This window comes from Hylobates moloch, unplaced genomic scaffold (assembly GCF_009828535.3).
Source record: "Hylobates moloch isolate HMO894 unplaced genomic scaffold, HMol_V3 SCAFFOLD_19, whole genome shotgun sequence".
NCBI classification, from domain to species: Eukaryota; Metazoa; Chordata; class Mammalia; order Primates; family Hylobatidae; genus Hylobates; species Hylobates moloch.
In genome coordinates, this window is record NW_026652294.1 from 8265233 (window position 1) to 8291805 (window position 26573).

Genomic DNA, 26573 nt, shown 5'->3' on the forward strand with positions numbered 1-26573 from the left:
GGATTTCACCATGTTGGCCAGGCAGTCTCGAACTCCTGACCTCAAGTGATCTGCCTGCCTCGGCCTCCCAAAGTGCTGGGATTACAGGCGTGAGCCACCGCACCCGGCCCTCTTTCACACTTTTCAACACTGGCTAATCTCCCATTTTGTCAAAGAGTGAGCAGGTTGCGGGCAGTAGTGTCTGCTGGAAATTTGATACTTGGTCTTCTTTAAATTGTATTTGATTTATTTATATGATTGCCTCCCTTCCTTCCTTCCTTCCTTCCTTCCTTCCTTCCTTCCTTCCTTCCTCTCTCTCGTCTCCTTCCTTCTCTCTCTCTCTCTTTCTTTCTTTGACGGGATCTCACTCTGTTGCCTAGGCTGCAGTCCAGTGGCATGATCATGTCTCACTGCACCTTGGAATTCCCAAGCTGAAGCTTCAAGTGACCCTGCCACCTCAGTCTCCCAAGTAGCTGGGACTATAGGCCCACGCCACCATGCTGGGTTAACTTTTGTAATTTTTGTAGAGGTGGGGTTTCGCCATGTTGGCCAGGCTGGTCTCAAACTACTGACTTCAAGTGAACTACCCACCTCAGCCTCCCACAGTGTTGGGATTACAGGGGTGAGCCACCACGCCTGGCCTATGTGATTGTTTTCTATGTATATGATACTGATTTTCCACTTCTTGGAGCATTATAAAGATTTATTTACAAATCAGTGCATTTAAGGACAAAAAATAAGTCTATTTAAATAAAAATATTGTCAAAAGTAGACCAGGTGGCATGCAGACAGTGCAAAAAGTCCTGAGGGGGACGCTCAACTGGCTAGAGTTAGAAAAAAATCTATAGATTCGTCTTGAAGAGTACAGGCTCTGGAGCCAGACAGCCTAAATTCAAGTCTTGACTTGCTTACTGTGTCACTTTGGGAAAATCATTTCCCCTCTCTGAACCTCAATTTCCTCACGTGTTAAATGAGAGTAAGTATAATACCAACCTCCTAGTGCGGTCTTCATAATGAGTAAGGCCAAGTACTTGTCCCCCACCCCAACACATCCATTCAGGACCCAGAAACCAACCTGCCTCCTCTGACCTGCTGCACAAATGCCCCGGCTGGACCATCTCTTACCTAGTATCCTTGGACAGCATCTCACAGGTGTATCTGGGTTTCCCCTGCTAGGCAGAGCAACCTCCTTGACGGCAGGAACTTGGCCTTATTCATTTCTGCCTACACATTTGGTAGACTCACATAAAAGGCAGAAAGAACTTTTCAGTGTTTGCTGCTTTTATTATCGTTGTAATTATTAAGAGCGAGGAAGTCACATCCCAGTAACGATGGGGGACCTCAAGGCACACATCTGTTTACAGATCCAGGAGAAATTTTGGCTTTACAGAATTTTATTTGCGTGGGAAAAATGGGAGAAATAATTGAACATGAAGAAGGGTTGGGGCAAGGTAGCAGAGTGAGGTGTGAACTCACTTGGGGGGCTCTGTGGCCAGGACAGGGAAGGACCCCTCGAGATGCCACTGCTTGTCACGCAGGCGACGCAGGGACTGCATCTGTGGCTGGAAAGCTCCCCACTCATTCCAGTGCCGGAAGTCGCCAGGCTCTAGGAGGTACTGGTACCCGCGGTAGCCAGGATACTGATAGCCAACCCATCTGAGAGGAAAGTGAGAAGGACTGAGTGGAGACAGCCTGCCTCGTTGCCTGGCACCCAGACCCCTGCCAGACCAGCCTGTCCTTCATTGATCCTCGCAGTCTGCTGCTCTTTCACTTCTGTCCTGGCTATATCCCTTCCTGCTCTGTGCCCTGGGGCAAGGACTTTGCCTCTCTGATAGGCCTCGGTTTCCTTTTCTAGGAAGTGAGCATGGTCACGGTGCCTGGTTTTATTAAGAGTGTTGGTGGGAGGCCAAATGGAGAATGCACTTCAAGTGTTTGCTAAGCATGTTGCCTGTGCATGGTAGGAATATGAATACACATCCCATTAAACGTGATGATGCAGGGCTCAGAGAACAAATCCAAGGAAGCAAGAATAGGACTTAGGGACTGGTTAACAATGAAGCAAATGAAAGAGAGGAAGTGTTATTTCAAAAAATTGGTTTTCTTGGCCTGGTGCGGTGGCTCAAGCCTGTAATCCCAGCACTTAGGGAGGCTGAGGCAGGCGGATCACAAGGTCAGGAGATCGAGACCATCCTGGTTAACGCAGTGAAACCCCGTCTCTACTAAAAATACAAAAAAATTAGCTGGGCGTGGTGGCGGGCGCCTGTAGTCCCAGCTACTCGGGAGGCTGACGCAGGAGAATGGCGTGAACCCAGGAGGCAGAGCTTGCAGTGAGCTGAGATTGCACCACTGTACTCCAGCCTGGGGGACAGAGCGAGACTCCATCTCAGGTAAGTGCATCGGTGTGTAGCAGCTGGGAACACATACTCTGGTATCAAACGTACCTGGGTTCAAATCCTAGCTCTGCCATTGATTTACTAGCTGTGAGAATCTAGGTGGATAAGGTATCAGAACCTCAATGTACTGTCTGTACAATGGGGATGATAATGCACCCACCTCCTTGGTTTGTTATAAAGATTTAATAGTTATTCATTTAAAGTGGTTAGCATAGTCCTTGGTACATAGTAAGCACTCAATAGAAGTTATCATCAGTGATTAATTTCTAACTTCTCTCATTGTCTTTGCTGAGAGGGTCTTTCCAGGCCTCTGCCAGATCCCCTCCCTATATTGTAAAGCCTGGTTTAAGTTCCAGCCTCTGCAGATAAACCTTTGACCTGCCCTCCACCCTAACATACACAGCCAAATCCTAGAAACCTCTCCTCCTCTGACTTCCTACAACACAGTTGCCCTGGATGGCCCATTCTTTACCTAGTACTGTTGGACACCATCTCACAGGTATATCTGGGTTTCCCCTGCTAGGCCAAGTAAGTTCCTTGAAGGTAGGAACTTGGCTGTATTCATCACTGCTTTCCCCAGTGTACCTAGCACAGTGCCTGGCTCACAGACAAGGCTTAGTATATTTCAGATGGCTTGAATGGCAGGGATATAGGTTTCAGGGAGGCAGAAAGGAACAAGAAAAAGGCCATGGCCCTGATGGTGTTACAGGAGCTCAGAACAAGTCTGGGAATGGAGAGACAGAGCCTTACATTTACCTAGAGGAGATCAGGGGTGTCTGGCATTTTCATTTGGAGGCAGGGGGATGGATAAAGTGACTCCTTTGATCCGGCCCTTCTGTGTACTCTCATGACATAAGGTCATGGGGCTCTGTTTTGATAGCTTCAGATCCTGAGCGTTCAGAGCAGAAAGGGCACTCTTAGATCAGGGAGTTTTGTGTGCCCATTGCCTAGCTGGCAACACTGAGAGGCAGAGAAGTGTTTAGGCTCACTCAAGTTCCTCAGCATGTCAGTAGCAGGGTCAGGGCCATCTTATGATGCAAATTCACTGCTTAGAACTCATTATGTTCATTCTCCCAGAAGCTCCTGATTTCCCTGAGTATTCCCTGTTCCTGGATGCATCCAGCCTCATCTATCCACATGAGCACCGGCTCTTTAGTTGATTATTCCTTTAACCCCAACTAGGCTTAGCAGCTCCTATTTTCTCCATCTAACAACTTTTTAGAGCTGATTTGTTTACACTGACCTGGAATTCCTCAAAGTATGATTCTATTCCCCAGAGGAATAAAGCTCTATTGGCTGAATCCCAGAAACCAGCACTGGGAGACTGTGGGAGGGGCCACGGCCTTCTCTAGGAATCTGATGTTATAACCTATAAGGGGAGCAGCCTCTGATTCTGCCTGTGCTTGAAGCAGGGGACGTGGACCTGGCAGGAGGGATGCTTACGTTCCACTGGAGACCTTCACGCTGCCCACGCGGTCACTGAAGCCGTAGACCCAGAGACTGGGTGCATCGTCCCCCTGGATCTCTATGGTGTTGCCCTTGAAGTTGGCCCCTTCAAACAGGGAGATTTTGTGCTCCTGGGCGTCCTGGGGAAAGAGAGGCCGGGTCAGGTGTGTGAAGTACAAATGGGACAAAGAGAAGAAACTTAGCGGGGCCTTCTGGGTGTGGAGGGAGAGAGATGAGCCTGTTCAGGCTGCTGGGGAACTCTCCGGGGACCACTGCTGTCTAGTCTCGAAGGAGACATAAGGAAAATGTGATGACAATTCCCACGTCATAGGGTCCTGGTGAGGATGAAATGAGTGCATCCACATAGAGCACTGAGCACAATGCCTGGCATATATCAAGTGCTCAATAAATGCATTTATTGGCTCATGTCTATAATCCCAGCACTTTGAGAGGCCCAGGTGGGAGGATTGCTTGAGGCCAAGGGTTCAAGACCAGCCTAGGCAACATAGCAAGATCCTGTCTCTCAAAAAAAAATTTTTTTTTTTAAATTTGCCAGGCATGGTGGAGCACGCCTGTAGTCTCAGCTACTTGGAAGGCTGAGGCAGGAGGATTGCTTGAGCCCAGGAAGTTGAGGCTGCAGTGAGCTATGATTACACCACTGCACTCCAGCCTGGGTGACAGAGCAAGACCCTGTCTCAAAAAAAAAAGTATTAATTATTTTTTAAATTATGATCAGGGACAAAAAGGCTCAGAGAGGTCAAGCTTATTGATCAACATCACACAGCCAGGGAGGGGCAGAACCTTTCAGAGAAACATTTCATTCCTAAGCAGCGTCCCTGTGCCATCGGGAGTTTAACCAATTGCCCTTTTGTAAATGCTTCTTACAAACCAGGTGAAACATGGAACGTTGGTGGAACACAGATCTAGGTTCAAATCCTGCCTCTAGGCCGGGCGCAGTGGCTCATGCCTATAATCCCAGCACTTTGGGAGGCCAAGGCAGGCAGATCACGAGGTCAAGAGATCAAGACCATCCTGGCTAACATGATGAAACCCCATCTCCACTAAAAATACAAAAAAATTTAGCCGGGCATGGTGGTGGGTGCCTGTAGTCCCAGCTACTAGGGAGGCTGAGGCAGGAGAATGTCGTGAACCCAGGAGGCAGAGCTTGCAGTGAGCCGAGATCGCGCCACTGCAATCCAGCCTGAGCGACAGAGCGAGACTCTCTCTCAAAAAAAAAAAAAAAAAAAATCCTGCCTCTGACATTTATGCACTGGCGATCTTGGACATTTTACTCTGCCTCCTTCAGAGCCTCAGTTTGTTCATCTATAGAATGGGGTTATTGTCAGGCATGGTGGCTCATACCTGTAATCCCAGCACTTTGGGAGGCCGAGGCAGGTAGATCACCTGAGGTCAGGAGTCCAAGACCAGCCTGGCCAATGTGGTGAAACCCCACCTCTACTAAAAATACAAAAATTAGCCAGGTGCAGTCGCAGGTGCCTGTAATCCCAGCTACTTGGGAGGCTGAGGCAGGAGAGTCACTTGAACCTGGGAGGCAGAGGTTGCAGTGAGGCAAGATTGTGCCACTGCACTCCAGCCTGGGCGACAGACCAAGACTGTCTCAAACAACAACAACAAAAAAGAATGGGGTTACTATTGCTTTGTGGGATTGTCATGGCTACTCAACTCACGGTTGAGTGCCAGCTATGAAACAGGCCCGGCTGGGCGCGGTGGCTCATGCCTATAATCCCAGCACTTTAGGAGGCTGAGATGGGTGGGATCACAAGGAGTTCGAGACCAGCCTGACCAACATGAAGAAACCCCATCTCTACCAAAAAAAAAAAAAAAAAAAAAAAATTAGCTGGGCGTGGTGGCATGCGCCTGTAGTCCCAGCTACTCGGGAGGCTGAGGCAGGAGAAACACTTGAACCTGGGAGGCAGAGGTTGCAGTGAGCCAAGATTGCATCACTGCACTCCAGCCTGGGTGACAGAGCAAGACTCTGTCTCAAAAAACAAACAAACAAACAACCAGGCCCACCCTTGAATTTGGGCACGATTCAGTTCTGGCTTGCACTTATTTTTAATGCTTTCATGACCCTGTATCTTGTTTTTAAAGTTTGTCTGTTATTTCTGAGGGCAGGGATCATCCATCTTTTCAAAAGTCATCATGCACTGTTTTAGGCCCAAGGGTTTGAAGAGCCAAAGAGATGAACAGGAAATAGCAGAGTGATGCTAACCTCAGTGTCTAGGTTCAAACCCACAGACCTGGGTTCAAATCTCAGCCCCAGCAACTCCCAGCTGTGTGGCCTTAGGCCAGTCATTTTCTATCTCTGAATCTCAGTTTCCTTGCTTTTAAAATGCATGTTATCATAGCCTGTCACATAGGACAGTTGTAGGGATTATGTAAAAGGCAGGTAATATACCCAGTACATAGTTGGTGCTTAAAAATGGGCGCTGTGATTATCTACTGTTATTCACCACCACTAGGAGGAAGAGCCTAGGATGTAAGTGCATCCTTCTGTGAAAGACTCCAGTAGAAGATTATAGACGAAGAAAGAACTTGTTAATTCTTCCAGAGAAAAGGAGAGCAGATCAGGGAAGGCTTCATGGAAGAAGTGACACTAGAGAGGGGCCTTGGAGGTTAAGGAGGAGTGCACAAAGCTGAGAAGGAAAGGAGGGTTGAGGGAAGGCACTGAGGCAGAGAAGGCATAGGCAAAAGCTGGGAGGTGGGAATGTGCAAAAACAATATCTGTGTGGCCAGGGTGCAGGAAGGCAAGTGCAAGGTGCCAGGCAGGGATGTAATCACAGGGGACCCTTTGGGGCATGGCAAGACAAATGCCCTTAGTGCAATTACCAGCCAGTGGTAAAAGTACGACAATGATTACTTATTATTGTTACAGTCTTGAGGGCCTTGGGAAGGTTGTTAGTCAATGGCTCCCCACTGCTAGAGGGGTCAAGACTAAACTCACCATCACCTATGAAACCCTACAAGACCCTGGCCTCCACCAGCACCTCCCCTCCCATCTTGCCTCCCTCTCTCCTCCACTCCCTCTGCTGCAGCTTTGTTGGCCACCTTTAATTTTCTTGGTCCCACCAGTCCATCGTTGCTCCAGGAGTTTTGCACACACCGTTCCCTGGAAGGCTTTACCATCTGCTCTTCACATGGCTGAGTTGGTTTCCAAACTCTGGGAGCTAGCTTCCCTGACCACCCCCTGACCACTCCCACCTCTAACAATATCTGAGCCCCCAATTCCTGCTTCTGCTTTCCTAGTTAGATTGCACGGCCTTTGTGTAGCACCTACCACAGTTTGCAATTGTAGATGGATTTCCATTATTAGGTTTTCGATAGCTGCCTCCCTGGGTAGCTTAAGTCCCATGAAGACAGAGACCTAGTCTGTTTGATGCACAGTTTTGCACTCAGAGCCTAGAACCAGAGCCTGGCAGAAACACGCCAACTGGTTGGGCACACTGGCTCATGCCTGTAATCCCAGCACTTTCGGGGTCCCAGGCAGGTAGATCACTTGAGATCAGGAGTTTGAGACCATCCTGGCCAACATGATGAAACCCCATCTCTACAAAAAATACAAAAATTATCTGGGCGTGGTGGTGCACACCTATAATCCCAGCTACTTGGGAGGCTGAGGCAGGAGAATTGCTTGCCCCAGGGAGGTGAAGGTTGCAGTGAGCCAGATCATGCCACTACGCTCCAGACTGGGCGACAGAGTTAGATGTGTCTCAAAAAAAAAAAAAAAATAAGGCCGGGCGCGGTGGCTCACGCTTGTAATCCCAGCACTTTGGGAGGCCGAGGCGGGCGGATCACGAGGTCAGGAGATCGAGACCACGGTGAAACCCCGTCTCTACTAAAAATACAAAAAAAATTAGCCGGGCGTGGTGGCGGGCGCCTGTAGTCCCAGCTACTCGGAGAGGCTGAGGCAGGAGAATGGCGTGAACCCGGGAGGCGGAGCTTGCAGTGAGCCGAGACTGCGCCACTGCACTCCAGCCTGGGCGACAGAGCGAGACTCCGTCTCAAAAAAAAAAAAAAAAAAAAAAAAAAAAAAAAAAAAAAAAAAAAAAAATAAAAAGGGAAAATAGAAACAGGCCAACCAAAATGCCTGGGTTCCAGTAGAAGATGGTCAGGTTTTTTTTTTTTTTTACATTTTGAAAAGATCCCTATAACTTCCCAGGACAGGGAGCTGGAAGGGAGTCAGGGAACCCAGCAGGGAGATAGCTGAAGCTGACCAGGTCAGAGATGACGGTGGCCTGGACCAGGACTGTGGCAGGGCAGAGAGAGGAAGCCTGCAGGCCACATGTGGCTCAGGATGGCTTTGAATGTGGCCCAACACAAATTTGTGAACTTTCTTAAAACATTATGAGATTTTTTTGCAATTGTTTTAAAGCTCATCCGCTATCATTAGTGATAGTGTATTTTATGTGTAGCCCAAGACAATTCTTCCAGTGTGGGCCAGGGAAGCCAAAATATTGGGCACCCCTGAATTAGACCATTGGATCTCAGCCCTGGCCACACAGACGGACTACTTAGAGGGCATAGAAAAGATAGCAGTGCCGGAGTCCCAGCCCCAGAGATTCAGAATTCATTGGTCTGGGGTGGGGTCTAGGCTTTGAGATTTCTAAACATTTCTAATAACATATTTTATTTAAACAAATGTACCTAAAATATTATACTTTCAATATGTAACGAATATAATGATATCAATGCATTGTTGACATTCTTTAAAATTTTTTTACTGTGTTTTCAAAACCTAATGTGCATTTTACACTTATGACACATCTCCATTTAGCCAAAATTCAAGTGTCCAATGGCCACATATGGCTAGTGCCTATTATGTTGAATAGCAAGCTTCTAGAAGCTACTGGAAATGGCCTGGTTGATCACTCTTCCAAACAAACCCCTTAACATAGGTTGGCATATAAGAACCATTCAATGATTGGGAGAGACATCTGTGAATTCTTACAGAGAATGCATCATGAAGGCAAATAATTCAGTCTTACATTCTGTGAAAAGCATTGGGAATGATCTGTTTGAATAATCCATTAAGATAAATTTGGTGATGTCAAAACAGCTGGTGGTTGGCACTTGATAGCCTCAAATACACATTCATGAAAATTCTTATAAATGTTCCCATCATGGAAGACAAAAGTTGGTTACCATCAGCAACTAACATTGGTGAGTAAGATGTAGCTGGTTCATGACTCATCATCAACTTAATTCTGGAAAAAACTGTGAATCACTTTTGATTCAAGGCCACCATTTTGACCTTGAATCTTCTGGAAGTTGACTTAGTTAATATTATAAGAAACTAATTCAGTATATTGTCTTATTATTAAGAGGTTCAAGCTGTGTTTCTACAGTATCCCTCTTCTTTTTTTTTTTTTTTTGAGATGGAGTCTCGCACTGTCACCCCGGCTGGAGTGCAATGGCGTGATCTCGGCTCACTGCAACCTCTGGCTCCCAGGTTCAAGCAATTCTCCTGCCTCAGCCTCCCTAGTAGCTGGGATTACAGGCATGCGCCACCATGCCCAGCTAATTTTTGTGTTTTTAGTAAAGACAGGGTTTTGCCATGTTGGTCAGGCTGGTCTTGAACTCCTGACCTTGCATAACCGCCCACCTCAGCCTCCCAATGTGCTGCAATTACAGGCATGAGCCACCATGCCCTGCTACAGTATCCCTCTTCTTAGCCATTGCATGATCTGCAACCAGCATGTTTGGTGTTTTGAATCGGCACTGAAATTTGAAAAGCTTCCCCAGGCCTGGCATGGTGGCTCACAGCTGCAATCCTAGCACTTTAGGAGGCCCAGGCGGGAGGATCACTTGAGGCCAGGAGTCCAAGGCTGCAGTGAGCTATGATCACACTACTGTACTTCAGCCTGGGGGACACAGCAAAACCCCATCTTTGGAAAAAAAAAAAAAAGCTCCCAGTAAGGTCTAAATGTGCAGCCAGGGATATCAAGAGAATCAAGGAAGATGCTGAAGTTTTTAGCTCTAACTTGGAAGCTTTTGTGTTTATCATTTGCCCAGGGTTCCTATATGGGTATGTAGTGAGTGTGTTAAGGACGCTGATGAATTGATGAACTCAAGAATCCACGGTGTTTTGACAACTCAGAGGCTGCCACGCCTCCGTACCCACCATCATCTCCTTCTTGCCCTTGTCAGATCTCAGACTTACACCTGCCCCGCCCCGCCTGGCTGATTCTCCAGCCCCAGCCGGAGAGCCACTCACCATTTTGACGGGCCGGAAGGACATGAGCCGATCACTGCGGTAGCTGCTTGACCATGTGTTCCAGCGAGGGTACTCGCCCTTCTCCAGGATGAACATCTCCCCACGCAAGTTGGACTGCTCAAAGGCGACCCAGCTGGATACAAGAAGGACCATGAGGCAGACAGGAGACAAATGGTTAGTAGAAGCCCCCACTCCCTACTTGCCTTCCTCTCTCCCCTGGCAAGGCAGCCCTGAGGCCAGTAGGAAAGTCCAAAGGGGGCTGAACATGTCTGGGTTTGATTTTAGGCTCTGACACTTACAGGCTGTGTGACTATGGGCAAGTGACTTTACTTCTCTGAGCCTTTGTTTCTCATCTACACTCATATGCCTGTTTCCTTGGAGTTGGTGAAGGATTAAGTGAGATAAATGTGTGTGATTATCTGAGCACACTGTTTCTCTAGATGTAGGGTTCATACATGCTTCAAGTACTATCAGGACTTGGAGCCAAGGAACACATAGACATTTTAAACTTAATGCCAGCTAGGAGAAAGGCTCTGTTTGATGTTAATGTGCCTTTAACACTTACTAATCTCTCCTTTTTTTCTTTTGTAACAAAGAGAGAAAAGACCACTAGCCCAGAACCTACAGCAGACAATGGTGTAATAGCAACATAATAATACCAATTAATTTTGTATGGATACTTTTTACTTATAGGAAATAATACTAGCCTTCCATTTATAAACAGTGGTGTGAGGGTTCTTTTAAAATGTGTTCATTTGTGTTTAGCAGGATCATTTTAAATGAAATATATTAAATGAACGACAGTCTCGGAGGTACAGGGGTAAGGGAAAAATTGATACAGGTGTTTGCATCCTTGCTGGGTAAACACTGGCCTGGCATTTGGGAGACACTCAGTAACTAGTATGAGGCAATGGGAAGGGAATGATGGTAATATCTACCCTCAGATACCTATGATAATATAATGTGATAGCACATATGAAGGTGCTAGGTTCCTTACATGGACTAATTAGAAGTTTGAAATTAGATGGAAGATTTTCCGGGTTTTCCCAGTGAAGATTGATTAAGGATAAGAAGTGAGCTTGTGTTAGAGGGACCAGGGATTGTGGCAGTGCAGGTGGGGTAGATAAGACAATCCCCATTCCATAGATGAGAAAGCTGAGACTAAGGAACTCCTTGACCTTTGCTCCCTGTGTGTTCAAGAGTTCTTAGGAAAAAAGAGACGGATGAGGGGACACTGACACTAGCATCTTCTCCCAGGGGGCTGCTGGGACCCTGCTCTCCCCGGAAGGAGATAAGGATGATGGGCTATCACAGTGGGCTGAGAGAGAATGCATCACAGGAGCCTCAGGTCTTTGTCTGAGAGATGAGTTAACCACACTGGTGTAAATTAAAGATATGTTTGTCTTCCCAGAATAGAGTCGCATTTGCCTCAGCCCTGTCTGGTCTGGAGTAGAAGAGAAATAAATGGGAGAATAGATGGATGGATGGACAGATGAATGGGTGGTTGGATGGACAGATGAATGGGTGGATGGATGGGTGGATGAAAGGATGGTTGAATAGATGGATAGGTGGATGGGTAGATGGACGGATGAATGGATGCATGGATAAAGGGATGGATGAAGGGATGGTTGAATGGATGGATAGGTAGATGGGTAGATGGATGGGTGGGTAGATGGATAGATTTATAGATGGATGGGTGGGTGATGGAGAACACACAGGGGGTACGTGTGTATAAATGGAGAATGGACGTATGTATTGATAGATCAATAGATGAATGGGTAGATGCATGGGTAAATGCATGGATGATGAATAAATGGGTGGATAGATGCATGGGTGAATAACAAGGGAGCCTTGGAAGGTGGTTTCATGTAGGAGTTAAGAGGACAGACCCTGGAAACAGACAGACCTGAGTTCTAATCCAAGCTTCGCCATTTGCTGTGTGAATTTGGGCAGCACTTACGCCTGCTAAGCTTTAGTAACAGAGAAGAAACGATACATCTACTTTATTGCATCTACCTTGTTGGGAGATTATGAGGGCCTAAAAGAGGGAATGCATGGAACAGATACAGCACAGAGTAGGCCTCCAAATTAATACTGTTGCTGATTAAAGGGAGAAGGAAACTGGAGTTCTAGGCTTCTGGAAAAACAGACACTGATGTGGTCTTGCCACCATGCCCAAGGTCCCCCTAAAATCTCCCCTATCTTCTTGAGCAGGACCAGTGAGGATCTAAATTTTAAATGTTTATATCTATGCCTTTTCTTATCTCCCATGGCTCATTTCAACCTGCAAGCAAGGAGAGAGGGTAGGGCAGGAATTTTAATTTATAAGAGAATGGAAACTGAGGCTAACAGGGGTTAAGTCCCCAGCCTAAGGTCACATGATGGTGTCAGGTGTCGGGCTGCAGTCTCCTGGGTTTCAGGCAGGCAGGCCTCCTCACTTTCCCCATGCCTACCTCACCCTCTTCATTCTTTATTTCCCATGGCCCAGCCAGCACCCACACAGACCCAGGCCCCCGGACCACAGGCCCGTTTCCATGCCCATCAGGCACAGCTCCAAGGCACACGTCAGACACCAGCTGCATCTTTGTTTGAGGAGAAATACTCTAGGTTTGAGTCACTGGTACCAAAAAAAGCCTGAAAACCCATGCTGGCCACATCCGGTAGCTTCTGCTTCCAGCTGGGTTTTGGGGCTGAGGGTGGAGCTGAGGCTGTGTTGACCACACTGAGGGTGCAGTGGGGGCAGGAGGTAGAAATGGTCCCGGGTAGGCTCTGGAATAAGTTGGTTAAATTCACAGGGCAGGGAGGTGGGTACGTGACCATCAGAGTCACCTGCCATGTTTGGGTGCCCACAAGGTAACAGGCCCATGCTGTATGATCTCCCTCAGACCTCAGCATAATCCTGTGAGGAGTGGTGAGGGCCATCATTCTCCCCATTTCAAAGATGGGGAAACTGAGGCTTGCAAACTGAACAAGGCAAACAGGGGAAGTCAGGACTCAGACCCAGGCTTGTCTGACCTCAAAGCTCATCTCAGAATGGGCTCAGAATACAGGATGACTGAACCCTTGCAGGCTTTCAAAGTGGGGAGACAAGAGCAAACGAGCCATGTGGATCTTGTCCTGGGGCTGCCCCTCCACCCTGACCTCAGCACACACAGGCTGGACGTAGGGCAACCACTCTGCCCAAGGATGACTATCCCTGTTTTATATGGGAGTCACTAAGGCCCAGAGATGCCCACAGAGAGAGGAACAGGCAGTGAAACATGGTGATTAAGAGCTTTAGGAATGAACTCAATCAACCTGAGTTGAATCCTGGCTGTGCCACTTACCAATAGGTGACACTGGGTAAGAGACTTACCCCCTCTGAGCCTCAGTCTTTCCATCTGTCAAGTGGGCATAAGAATAGCCTCTCCCTCCTACAGCACTGTGAGTCATCTAGGTGCGGTCCCGAGTCAGTGCCTGGCACCTGGTGGGTATGCCACAGATGCTTATCATTACTCCCAGGCAGCTGGACGCCCAGGAGAGGGGACAGTGAGTGGATACTTCACTCTTTGGCCTCTCTCTGCCCTCGGTGATGGGCTAGAGTTTTTGCTATTGTAGAAGCAGCATTTCTCCAGAGCCCAGAACCATGGCTTACTGCCAGTGGGATCTTATGCTACCTTGGATCACCACTCCGAGCCTCAGTTTCCTCATCTGTAAAATGAGATTGAGAACAATCCCTCCCTCTTCAGTTTGATATGAGGATTGGAAATAATGTATGTGCCAGGAGTACAAATGGCCGCAGGCACAGAGCAGATGCTGGAGAAATGGCAGCTACTGTTGTGTGGTCATTTTACTGTGGCAGAGAGTGTGCCCCTCCTCCGCCCAGCACTCACGGTCCCGAGGTGACAATGATGCTGCGCACACGGTCGAAGCCACGGTCTCCCAGGTTCAAGCACTCCCCCGAGAATTCTGCTCGACGGCCCTGGAAGTTTTCCTGTTCGAAGACCACCAGCTGCAGGAAAGAAGCCCCCATGCCGAGGGCAGAGTGAGAGGGGAGTCAAAAATTCATTAAGTATCTACATAAATAAAAGCCGGCAGTGTAGGAGTCACATAAAAGTGTGATCAGCCACGGTTTGTGAAATGATCCTGTCCTCCCATCCCCCAATCTTTACTGTTTTTTGTTTTTTGTTTGTTTGTTTGTTTGTTTTTCTGAGTCTCACTCTGTCGCCCCAGCTGAAGTGCAGTGGCGCAATCATGGCTCACTGCAACCTCCGCCTCCCAGGCTCAAGCGATCCTCCCACCTCAGCCTCCGAATAGTTGAGATTACAGGCACCCACCACCATGCCTGGCTATTTTTTGTAGAGACAGGATTTTGCCATGTTGCTCAGGCTGGTCTCGAATTCCTGTGCTCAAGTGATTGGCCTGCCTTGGCTTCCCAAAGTGTTGGGATTACAGGCATGAGCCATTGCACCTGGCCTCATGCCCTAATTCTGAAGCTAAGATCTGCACCATCATTAGGAACTTATGAACTTCCCTTTCAGGCCTTTCTTCGTGCTGTTCCTCCTGCCTGGAATGCCTTCTCCACCACACATATCCAGCTTGGAGCTCCCACTGCCTAACTGAAGTTCCCTAATTCATATTCCAGCTCATTATTCTGTTTTAGGCTCAGGTGCCACCTTCTCCAGGAAGCCTTCCCTGATTGCCCCTTCCTCCATCGGCCTTGGTTGAGCATCCCCCACTGTCCTCTCCCCATTAGCAGCACAACTAACCCACCACACTGTCACTGCTATTTTGCTTTGGGGTCTCCCTCTCTCTCTGCACTCCCTCTCTCCCATTACCCAGCCCCTCCAAAGACCAAGGGCTCCTCCAGGGCAGGGCCTGAGGTTGATCAATTTCTGTATCTCCAGCCCCAGCCGCAGTACCTGCTACAGAGCTGATGCTCAGGAGACACTTGCAAATCCAACCCTCCACAACATAGGGGAAAACTTGAGCTAATCTTCCCTCCTCACTAAGCCTCATGTTTGGTTCCTTGTCCACTTGCTATTCTAAGTTGGGACAATGTTGCCATTCACATGGACCAAGGCATAATTATCTGCCTTCTTTGAGCCTCAGTTTCCCCAGCTGTAAGAGGAGGAGGTTCATATAACCATGACCCAGCACTTCCACCTCTATCCTTGGTTGCCCAAGAGAAACTCCTGTATGTGTGCCCCAGGATGTTGCGGGAAGTCAGGGACCCCAAATGGAGGGACCGGCTGAAGCCATGGCAGAAGAACGTGGATTGTGAAGATTTCATGGACATTTATTAGTTCTCCAAATTAATACTTTTGTAATTTCTTATGCCTGTCTTTACTGCAATCTGTAAACATAAATTGTAAAGATTTCATGGACACTTATCACTTCTCCAATCAATACCCTTGTGCTTTCCTATGCCTGTCTTTACTTTAATCTCTTAATCCTGTCAGCTGAGGAGGATATATGTCGCTTCGGGACCGTATGATAATTGCATTAACTGCACAAATTGTACAGCATGTGTGTTTGAGCAATATGAAATGTGGGCACCTTAAAAAAGAGCAGGATAACAGCAATTGTTCAGGGAATAAGAGAGATAACCTTAACTCTGACCACCGGTGAGCCGGGCAGAACAGAGCCATATTTCTCTTCTTTCAAAAGCAAATGGGAGAAATACCGCTGAATTCTTTTTCTCAGCATGGAACATCCCTGAGAAAGAGAATGCGCACCTGGGGGTAGGTCTCTGAACTGGGCCCCCCGGGGGCATGGTCGTCTCTTATGGTGGAGGCTGCAGAGATGAAATAAACTCCAGTCTCCCATAGCGCTCCCAGGCTTATCAGGGAGAGGAAATTCCTGCCTAAAAAATTTTGGTCAGACCCGTTGATTTCAAAACGCTGTCTCCTGATAAGATGTTATCAATGACAATGGTGCCCGAAACTTCATTAGCAATTTGAATTTTGCCTTGGTCCTGTGGTCCTATGATCTTGCCCTGCCTCCACTTGCCTTGTGATATTCTATTACCTTGTAAAGTTCTTGATGTCTGTGACTCACACCTATTCACACACTCCCTCCCCTTTTGAAAATCCCTAATAAAAACTTGCTGGTTTTTGCGGCTTGTGGGGCATCACGGAACCTACTGACATGTGATGTCTCCCCCGGATGCCCGGCTTTAAAATTTCTGTCTTTTGTACTCTGTCCCTTTATTTCTCAAGCTGGCCAATGCTTAGGAAAAATAGAAAATAACCTACGTGAATATCGGGGCAGGTTCCCCGATACCAGGAGACAGGGATAAGAACGTCCAAGCCGTGCTGTTCATGAGAGCAAAGCTAGCAACCACTGAAATCGTGCTTAGCGGAAAGAGACGGTCACGCTCTGAAATATCAGGCAGCAGCCAGAATGAATGGCCCGCAGTCATGCACAACAATATGGATGGATATTAGGGATCTCATAGTAAGTGAAAAGTACAAACAAAAGCCCGGAATAATCACATTGCATATTTCAATAAGTTAAAAACAAGTAAATCGGCCAGTTGCAGTGGCTCACACCTATAATTCCAGCACTTGGGGAGGCTGAGGCTAGGAGTTTGAGACCAGCCTGGATAATATGGCAAAACCCTGTCTCATAATTCGGTCTCAAAATAAGTGAATAAATAAAACAAGTAGATAAATATACATGTGTATGTGTGTATACATTTTTAAAGGAATAATGCATAAAATTGTACACAAAAGCAAGCAAGCAGATTACAGACACAGGTTGAGGATAGGACAGTATTTCCTGGAGTTGGGGAGGAAAATGATGGAATCCAGGGAGACACCTTAGAGTTAGGTAGAAAGTTTTTAACAAAGTCCTGGCTTTTATATGGGTGGTGGGTTTGTAGGTGCATGTTGCATTATTAGAAATTAAATAAAACTAATGATTAAATAGTTACATAAATAGAAGCCTCCCACGCACAGACCACATGAGAGCATGTCATGAACTAGGGGTTGCAAAATGGCAACCTACTTCTGGGATCTGAGGTTGAAACCACACCAAACCAAATCCCAGGGGACTGGACACCTTGCTCTACAGGATCCCTTTCAGCCCAGACCACCTCGAGCAATTTTCAGGGTCTGAGGCCATCCTGCTGCCCCAATGAGCCTCCAAGGACAGCTGGTTCCCTGCTGCTAAGCCAGCCCACTTCCTTTTCTTCTTTTTTTTTTTCTTGCTTTCGATAAACTCTAAGCATGTGCGTGTGCAGGTGTAGCCTGATTGCCAGGTGTCCCTTCAGCTGTGAAGTGGTATGTTCTGGTTGTTGTTATTGCACAACTCGACAATAGGTCCCCTTTTTCTTTCTTTTCTTTTCTTTTTTTTTTGATGGAGTCTCACTCTGTTGCCCAGGCTGGAGTGCAGTGGCACGATCTCAGCTCACTGCAACCTCCGCCTCCTGGGTTCAAGTGATTCTCCTGCCTCAGCCTCCCAAGTAGCTGGAATTACAGGTGCCCACCACTATGCCTGGCTAATTTTTGTATTTTTAGTAGAGACAGGGTTTCACCATGTTGGCCAGGCTGGTCTCGAACTCCTGACCTCAGGTGATCCACCTGCCTCGGCCTCCCAAAGTGCTGGGATTACAGGCATGAGCCACCACGCCTGGCCCCGCTTTCTCCAAGTGTGTTGAACCCCTGGCTACTTTATGGGCTCCCAGATTGGCTGGGCCACACTTGTGTCCCAGAAGGAGGAGGGAGGAGGAGGCCAAGGTGAGGGAAAAAGAGAATAGAGACAGAGGATGAGAGTCTGGGGAGGTGGAGAAGAAGAAAAGGGAGAGTAAATAGAAAGGAGAGAAAATAAGCCAAGAAAAAGGAGGAGAAAGAGGTACGGAGGAGTAAGAGGTGAAAGAGGAAGAGGAGAAGAAGGCGGAGGAGGGAAGGGAGGAGAAGGTGGAGGAGGGAAGGAAGGAGAGAAGGCATGGCACCCAGCCACTGCACCCCCAGGTCCTTACCCTGTAGTTCCCAGGAGGCAGTTCCCCCGCCTTGGCGCTGGTAATGGGCACGGTTGTTGGGGCCAGGGTGGTGCCGGGACTAGGGGATGTGCCTGCAGGTGGGGCCCCTTTCCCCTTGGTATCAGGCCCTGGGTTCACCGCCACTGTGGCCGAGGCCGAGGCCTTTGCAGCCTGAGACATGGTTCCCGCCTGCAAAAGTCTGTAAAGAAACCCTGGCCTTCAGGGATGACACCCCCAAACTGCCTCCTGCCCTCATAGCCCCACAACCTGTGCTTTCAGCCTCCTTGGAGCTCGTTTCCTATCTCCTTCTGAAACGTTTAAGCCTGGAAGTTTTTCTTTCATCCCTACTCCCCAGCCAAGACCTTCTCGTCTGGGGGCCGCTCATCCCACATATATCTTTCCTCCAGGCTTTTGACCATGCGGTTCCCTCCACCAGCTGTTCCACCCTCCATTACCCCGCTAGGTCCTTCCTTAGCCCCCTGCAATTTTCCACACTGCTTATCACGCCGATTTGCTTGTGCAACTCCAATTTGCCTCCCTAGACTAATAACAAGAAGTCCCATTTGGGAGTACTTAAGGTATGCCAGGCACTGTGACGTACATTAATTAACCCATCTGACCATGACCCTAACCCCATGGAGTAACTGCTATCATGATCCCCTCTGAGCAGCAGGGGGCTGGAGAAGGAAGGGGCCCAGCTCAGGCCCAAACAGCTACTAAGTGGTAGGGCTCTGATTTCAACTCAAGGAAACGGAGCTCTTAAAGTGCTCTGCCATTTGCTTATTCTGATTTATTCACCGTCCATCCCTAACACTTGCTCTGCACCTGGCACATAGAAGATGCCCAATTAACATTTTTTCAGAGAATAAATGAATGCATGCTCCCAGCTCCTTTCCCAGTCCACTTCCTCTGAGGGGTTGGTGTATGGGTGCAAATACAGGCCGGGGACTGGGGTGTATGGGAGGACCCAAGAGGATGTATTTACTGCATGTTGAGGGTTCTGAAAATGAGGACTGGGACTGAGTAGGCGTTGGGTGGAGAGGGCTTTAGTCAATTCCAGTGGTTCCTTGTTGCTTTAGGGTCATGGACTCCTTTGAATGTTTGATGAATACCTCAACTTTGTCCCCAGACAAAAATAATGCCCCCTTTAACCTTGGAGACAATGTTAAGGGATTTGAGGACCCTCTGCTAGCACAGATTAAGACCCTCTGGTCAAGTTGATTCCCGAACACATTCCGTAAGGAGGAGCTAGTTGGGATAAGCACATCCCTCCCCCAGCCTCCTCCAGGAAGGCTGTGCATATTCTGGGGTGCCCTGTTCACCAGGGGTGAGGCCAGACATCTGGGCCACATCTGTGGCTTTAAACACTCCCCCAGGGCTGGCAGCTGGACTCATGCCTTCCTGGAGATGTTCTCATTTTCTCTCTCTTCCCGATTCACCCTCTCCCTCTGTTCCTCCTCTCCTCCCTCTCTTTGCCTCTCTATCTGTTTCCTACTTCTCTCCCTCTTTCTGCCTATCTTCCTGTCGTTTCTCTCTCCCCCTCTCTGTTCCTTTCTCCCCCACTATCTCGCCCTCATTATATCTTTGCTTATCTCTCCATCTGTTCTTTTTAATTATCTTTACATCTGTCTCTGTTTATTTCTGTCTTTTCTCGCTCTCTCCCCTCTCCTTCTCCCTGCCTTTCTTCCTCTCTCCACTTCCGTCTTTATCTCCGTGGCCCTGCTCTCTGACTCTCACGGCACTGCTATCTCTGCCTCACTCTCTCTGTCTCCCTTTTCTCTTCCCCTCCCCTTCAGCTCTCAGCTGCGCTGTGGGTTCCCTCTTACCTGGGGACTTGCTACTTCCTGCTGAAGGACAGGCAGGCGGGCAGGTGCTATGAGTGACTAGAGTCCGACCCCCCATTTTATAGTCTGGCAGACATCAGGCCCTATAGTCTGTGGCACAAAGGGGAAGCTGGCTCAGCAGGCCTGGGCAGGGAGTGGGGGACTGGGGCCCTGACCTCGCCTGGATCACTGCAGACAGCAGCACTTTCCTTTGTGAGGCCAGCACACACAGCAGAAACCCTGGCCACAGCAGCTTCACCTTCCAACCCTACCCCGACTCCTTTCTCAACAACCCCAGCCAGGGATGGGCCCCCAAAAGGGTCCCTGCTGGCTGCCAGCATGGAGCTGGGGAAAAGGGGAGACCCTAGGAGGCAGGAGGCCAGAGTTTGAATCCTGACTCAGCCACTGTGCGCTATGTGGCTTTTGGTAGGTCTCTACCTCTAGGGGGGCCTCTGTGTCTGCAATTATAAGGTGGTCACATGTCCCTATTGGATGCTGCACAGAAAAGAAGGTGACAATGAGCGTAGAAGCATTTCGTAAAGGCAGATGTGGGTTTGATATGGACAGCCTTTTTTACAGAGTGCTTACTGTGTGCCGAACCCGTGTTATCTCAGTCAGTCCCCAGGACAATCTGCCTTATTTGGTACTTTCATTATGCCCATTTCACAGAAGAGGAAAGTGAAGGCACAGAGACGTCAGAGCCAGCCCAGGCCAGCCAGCTCCGGGCCTGTGTGCTTCCTTCTCCTGCTGTCCAGCCTTGACCTTGGCCTGAGGCCCCCTGGCCTGACTTCCTCTTCGTAGGTTGGGGTGGGAATGGGGGAGTCGCACTGTGCTCAGCTGGGTTGGATATCGGAGACCTGGGTCTTTTTCTTTTACCCACATTGGGCCCCATCCTTTCCTGACCTATCGATAGTGACCCCTCTCACCACCCCAGTTCCCCGCCTCTACCCAGGCCACGTTATCTGACTCGGAAGACAGTGCTGGTGGCCAGGAATATGACTGCCTGTCTCAGAGCCTCCTGCCCTGGGAAGCCCCAGATGCCCACCATATCTTATTCACCACTGGCCCCAGCACCTAGCTGTGCCTGGCTGGGTAGAGCTTGGCACATCGTGGGTTCTCAGTCAATAACTGGTGACTCAATGGTGGTTCCGATGGAGCGGAACAGAAGGTAGGGTACAGGGGAGATAGGGAAATCAAGGCAAGGAGAGAGAAGTAAGGAGGCAGATAGAAGTAACAGACAAAGAGAGAGGTGGAGACAGAGACACAGAGAGGCACAGGGGACATGGACAGTGAAGGAGCGAGAGACGGAGAGACAGGGGTCAAGGTGGGGTGATCAAGCCTCAGGACGGCAGAACAGATGCCAGCAATCACAGGGCCCAATCCTCTCATTTCACAAGTGGAGAAACCAAGGCCCAGGTGGAACAAATGACTTCAACACAGTCACACGGCGGGAACACACAGTAGAGCTGGGGTCAGAGGGAGCCTGGGGAGCTGCTCAGCTAGGTCACCTGCAGTCGGCTCCCCAGTCCCAGGCAGGCTGTATTGAGGGAGCGTCTGGATAGGCTCCTGCCTCTTCTTCGGGGGTCTGGGCTCCCCATGGAGCCCAGCTCTGTCTTGAGCTCTCCGTGGCCTGGAGCCAGCTTTGCCTCTGTCCCTCCACCCACCCAGCACCCCCTCGCTTCCCAGCCTCTCCTTGGCCTTTTATCCTGGGCCAAGACTAGGTGGGTGGGGTGTGGGCAGGAACAGCAAGATGGGGTAGCCACTGGAACTGGGGCCAAGATGCCTGTGGTGGGGGCCCACCCACCAGTCTGGGCTTCAAAGCCAGGTCATCTGGGGCAGTTCCGTGCCCCACCTAAACCCCTAGGAATGGGCTGTCTGCCAGAGGGTGGGGGCAGAGAAGGGCGTTGGCCCACCATGCTGATGGCTCCACTCTGAGCATTTATTATTATTACTGTATCCTTCATTATATCTTTCTCTTTTTTGCTCACTTATAGAGCCAATTTCTTTTCTTTTTTTTTCCTTTTTTCTTTTTCTTTCTTTTTATTATTATTATTATTTTTTGCATTTTCCTGTACTCCTCAGTGTAAGGATGAAGTTTCTGGGATTAACCCCAATTACAGATAAGGAAACTGAAGCAACTCCCTTTCCTTCCTCTCTCTCAGCCCACTTTCTCATAAAAATGGAAATGTAAAATTACATTGGAACTCACGTCTTCTTTACTCATGAACCCAGGCTCTGAAAAACTATGCACCTCTGCTTTTTCATCAACAATTAATAATAATCATCTTTCTTATTAGCAACGATGATGCTGAAGATGATGCAAATACCATAATATTTTTTATGTTTGCAGGAGTAATTCCAGCTGCTATTCATGTGCAATTCACATTTCTCCTCACAACACCCCTGTTTCTTAGGCTAATCCCAACTTCCCTTGTTACACCCATTTTACACACAAGTAAACTGAGGCTCAGAGTGAGTAAGTAACATGCTTAAAAGTTACCCAACCAGCAAGAGTGGAATGCAAACCCAGGCAGTCTGGCTGTAGAGGGTGCATTGTTAACCTTTAATTTTCATGCCAACCCTTCATCAGAGTCATGCATTCCATTTTTTTTTTTTTTGAGACTTACTCTGTCACCCAGGTTTGAGAGAAATGGCATGATCCTGGCTCACTGAAACCCCTGCCTCCAGGCTCAAGCAATTCTCCTCCCTCAGCCTCCCTAGTTGCTGGGAATTACAGGCACCCGCCACTACTGCTGGCTAATTTTTGTGTTTTTAGTAGAAATGGGGTTTCACCATGTTGACCAGCCTGGTCTTGAACGCCTGACCTCAGGTGATCCACCCACCTCGGCCTCCCAAAGTGCTGAGATTACAGGCATGAGCCATTGTGCCCAGACTAAAGTCATGCGTTTGGTAGAGCTGCATTTCACCCTCTTAAAAGGAAACTGGTGTGACCACTTTACAGGTCATGAGCAGGACTCAGATATCCTCCAGGTCACACAGATGGTTAAGTAAGAAGCAGGGCTGGATTTCATCTCAGATGATCTGGTTTCCAGTCATGCTGTTTTCCTATGCTTGTTACACCCATTTTACACACAAGTATGTATGTATGAGGGACCTAAGAGGTCCCTCATAGGCCAATTCAGAGGGCAGGGTTTCGGGACAAGAGGCGCACAGCAAATTGCACAAGTCCTGGATATTTGGCAAGTGTGCTACAGTTTGCTAAGCATGTTTGCAACTAACAGCTCCTTTTTGCTGCCCACAGTGCCATCTGGATTCATCTTCAGGCTTTGTGGACCCGGCAGGCCCTGGCCTGGCCCTCTTCTCCTGCCTCACTTTCCTTCAGGTCCCCTGAGCTCCAGGCCAATTGGGCTACCAGCTCTTTCTTGTACATGTGCCCCAAGTTCCCACCTCTGAGCTTTTTCTTAGAGTGCCTTTCCTTCCATCTCACTCTGTACATATCTTCCTCATCTTTCAGAGTCTAGTTCAAATGCCTCCTCCAACAGGCAGCCTATCCCGATTGCTTCAACTGGAAGAGAAAGGGGAAAGAGAGGAGGAAAAGAATAGGCATTTCCTGAATGTTTACTCTGTACCAGGCATGTTACGTAACCTCACAACAACTCTGTGATATAGTTTGTTTCTACCCCATTTTATAGGCAGAAATTGAGGGGAAATGACTCGCTGAAGCTCACATAGCTAGGAAGGATGCTTCTGGACTCCTCATCTAGTGCTCATTCTCCTGCTCTAGTCAGGAACCTTGTGGGGCTGATGATGGCCAATATTCCACCTCTCTCCTTCTTCGTGGTTGATCCCTGGGGGTGGTGATCTGGTCCATTCCCTCCCTGCTAAAGCCAGAGCTGCTGACAGCTTGCCATTGGCTCTTCAGCCAGGGCTGGCTTTTGTTTCTGCGGCCCAGTTGCTGAGTCGGGGCTTTGTCTCCCAGGGGCCCCTCTTCCCTCCCTGCCTATAAGAGCCCGACCTCGGCTGGTCTCAGATCTGACATGTTCCCTGGGCCTATCTCGGTAAGTCCCAGGTTTGGAGGAGGGGTGGGATCAGAGTTCTGAGTGAGCATCCTGGGAGGCGAGGAGCCCAGGTCCCCAGTCCTAGGGATGTCACTGTGTCATCCTGAATGCCATCCTCATCCTAACCAAGGATGAGCCCAAACCATCAAGACCAGCACCTGCTTCCTTCATTTAAAAACAAAATTATTCCTGTAGCCCTATTGCCTAAATTTCCGCCATTAGAGCTACCTCTTTGAGCTAGGTGCTGTCTTTGGAAGGGCTCTCTTACGCTGAGCATTTTAGCACTCGCTGGGGTGATGCACCCACCCACCAGCAGCCACAGAAATTTTCCCATAACAAGCAGATAAGAGAATACAGAGTGGGGCTCAGAGTCAATGAGACCCAGCAAGGGTGAATTTTGAGATGGTGATAGGATGGAAGATGGCATTGGTGACAGATGGAAAGGAGGGACAGGCCAAAGCCACGCGTTGCCCCTAGCCCAGTCTCTCCTGGACTCCCCATGTGGATCCTGACCAGGTCCAAGCCAGCCATCTCCATAAAGAGGAGAGCGGAGGGTCAGGGTGGAAGATTATGGTGTTCTTCTCTTCTGTAGGAAGGGGCCACGATGACCCTGCAATGCACAAAGTCAGCGGGACCCTGGAAGGTAGGAAGAGGAATGGGGGGGGTGTTCAGGGGGTATGGGGAGGGTTCGGGTCCCCATGAATCCTAGGAGGGGGGCATTATAAACGCCTGTTTCACAGAGGTGCAATCAAGACTCAGCGTCAAGAAGGTATGTCACATACAGGGAGGATGAATGTGAACTTGGGTCTTCTGGTTCCCAAAGTTGACCTGTTACACCCTTTGGCAGAGGTTGCAGTCTTTGGGCATGATTTCTTTGACCATCTCTGTGTGTGTTTGTTTGTTTTATAAAGCTTTTGGATTTATCATCAGCCTTTAAAAGCCTGGAAGAACCACATAAAAGTCCAGATCTAGTGATTGTCTTGAGAAATTGGAAGGTCTGGCCTGCATTCTCACTTGGCAACCATTGATGGCACTGGGAAGAGGCCACCCATTTACCTGGCACCTGTGCTGTCTAGTATCTCACAGTCCTCACTGCCCTTGCCTTCCTGGTTCCTGGAGGAATCTGAGTTTGCAATCCCTGCTTTACCTGCCAGATCCTGGGGTGAGCCCCTAACCTCTCACCTTCCACGGGACTCTGATGCGGATCTCCACCTTTTTTTTTTTCCTGGCACAGATGGTGGTGTGGGATGAGGACGGCTTCCAGGGCCGGCGGCAGGAGTTCACAGCTGAATGCCCCAGCGTGCTGGAGCTTGGCTTCGAGACTGTGCGATCTTTGAAAGTGCTGAGTGGAGCGTGAGTCTAGGGGGATACTGAGTTGAGGTAGAGGGTGGATAGGAAGGGACCTAGAGACGGGTGCTAGGACTTTTAGATATTCTAGGTCCTCTCTTCCTAGGCTCTTACTATTGCGCCCTCCTGAAGTGCTGAGGAGTGTGCAGCACTGCCATGTAAGGTTATGCAGGTTACACACTGCCCAACAGTAGGAGGGTGCCATTTACACAGACCCTGCCCACTGGATGAGGCAGCTCTGCAGGAGAAGATCCTTAGAATCCAGTGTTGGATCTAAAAATGTCCCTCCTAGCCATAAATTGAAAGCCAACATCACTCACCAAAAGTAGAAGGTAACTGTAAAAATAAACAAAATGTTTTAATGCTATCAATTTTTAGCTAAATAGTCTTGTTGCTAAGCATGTGGCCCAATCATTTTTTTGTTAAAAAAAAATGAAAAAACAAAAAAGAGAGTGAGAGAGAGAGATTAGTGAGACATAGAGAGGTGTTAAGGACACACTAACACACCAAGACTTTCTAGACCAGTGCCATTCAGTGGACCTGTCTGCAATGATGGAGATGTTCTACATCTGCACTGTCCATTTCAGAGCCACTGGCCAGATGTGACCATTGAGGATTTGAAAGTTAGTCAGCATGACTAGAGAACTGAATCTTGTTTAATCTTAATTTATTTAAGTTTAAATTTAATTAGCTACATGTGACCAGTAGCTACCATATTAGATAGAAGGTTCTAGAAGGTTGGAAAGTAGGTAGAAAGGAGATGTGGCCAGTAGCTACCATATTGGATAGAAGGCTCTAGGAGGTTGGAAAGTAGTTAGAAAGATGTGGCCAGTAACTACCATATTGGGTAGAAGGTTCTAGAAGGCTGGAAAGTAAATAGAAAGGAGATGTGGCCAGTAGCTACCATACTGGATAAAAGTTCTAGAAGGTTGGAAAGTAGATCGAAAGGAGATGTGGCCAGTAGCTACCATATTGGATAGAAGGTTCTAGAAAGTTGGAAAGCAGAAAGGAGATGTGGCCAGTAGCTACCATATTGGATAGAAGGTTGTAGAAGTTTGGAAAGTAGATAGGAGATTTGGAGTCATTTAATGCTATGCCTGTGAGTGCCACCTGAGGTCATCTTGGGTGATTTTTGCACATCTCATGCTTTAGTAAATACCCTTTTAGCTTCTGATTTGTGCAGGTGGGGAATGGGGGTCAGATGGGAACAGAGGCTTTCTAGGGATATGTCCAGCAGGCTGACAGACTCAGCCAGTAAGCAGACAATGAGCTCGGATAGATTCAGACAGTTTATTACTTATACAGACAGTAAAGGCAAGGTGCACATGGTGTCAGCCTCCTATGTTCCTTGTCCTATGAGATGACACC

The 26573-nt window shown here is 48.5% G+C and overlaps 2 protein-coding genes across 3 annotated transcripts in view; one reads left to right on the forward strand and one right to left on the reverse strand.

Annotated features, from left to right (window-relative positions):
- The window catches only part of CRYBA4 (crystallin beta A4), a 39984-nt gene that overhangs the window by 7758 nt on the left and 5653 nt on the right, over positions 1 to 26573 (forward strand). The window contains exons 2-4 of one of the 2 annotated variants that reach the window (XM_058431628.1): positions 9987 to 10227; positions 24451 to 24501; positions 25093 to 25211. In XM_058431628.1, coding sequence (XP_058287611.1) covers positions 10225 to 10227; positions 24451 to 24501; positions 25093 to 25211 — 173 coding nt within the window. In that variant the 5' untranslated portion in view covers positions 9987 to 10224. The remainder of the gene's footprint in view (positions 1 to 9986; positions 10228 to 24450; positions 24502 to 25092; positions 25212 to 26573) is intronic. The other variant, XM_058431629.1, reaches the window with a different exon arrangement.
- CRYBB1 (crystallin beta B1) lies at positions 1240 to 19931 on the reverse strand. The gene is made up of 6 exons (XM_032139051.2): positions 19843 to 19931; positions 18017 to 18215; positions 13926 to 14044; positions 10054 to 10186; positions 3816 to 3958; positions 1240 to 1635 (listed from the first exon to the last, which is right to left on the reverse strand). Exons 2-6 carry the CDS (start codon positions 18194 to 18196, stop codon positions 1452 to 1454), a joined length of 759 nt encoding a protein of 252 aa, XP_031994942.1. The 5' UTR covers positions 18197 to 18215; positions 19843 to 19931; the 3' UTR covers positions 1240 to 1451.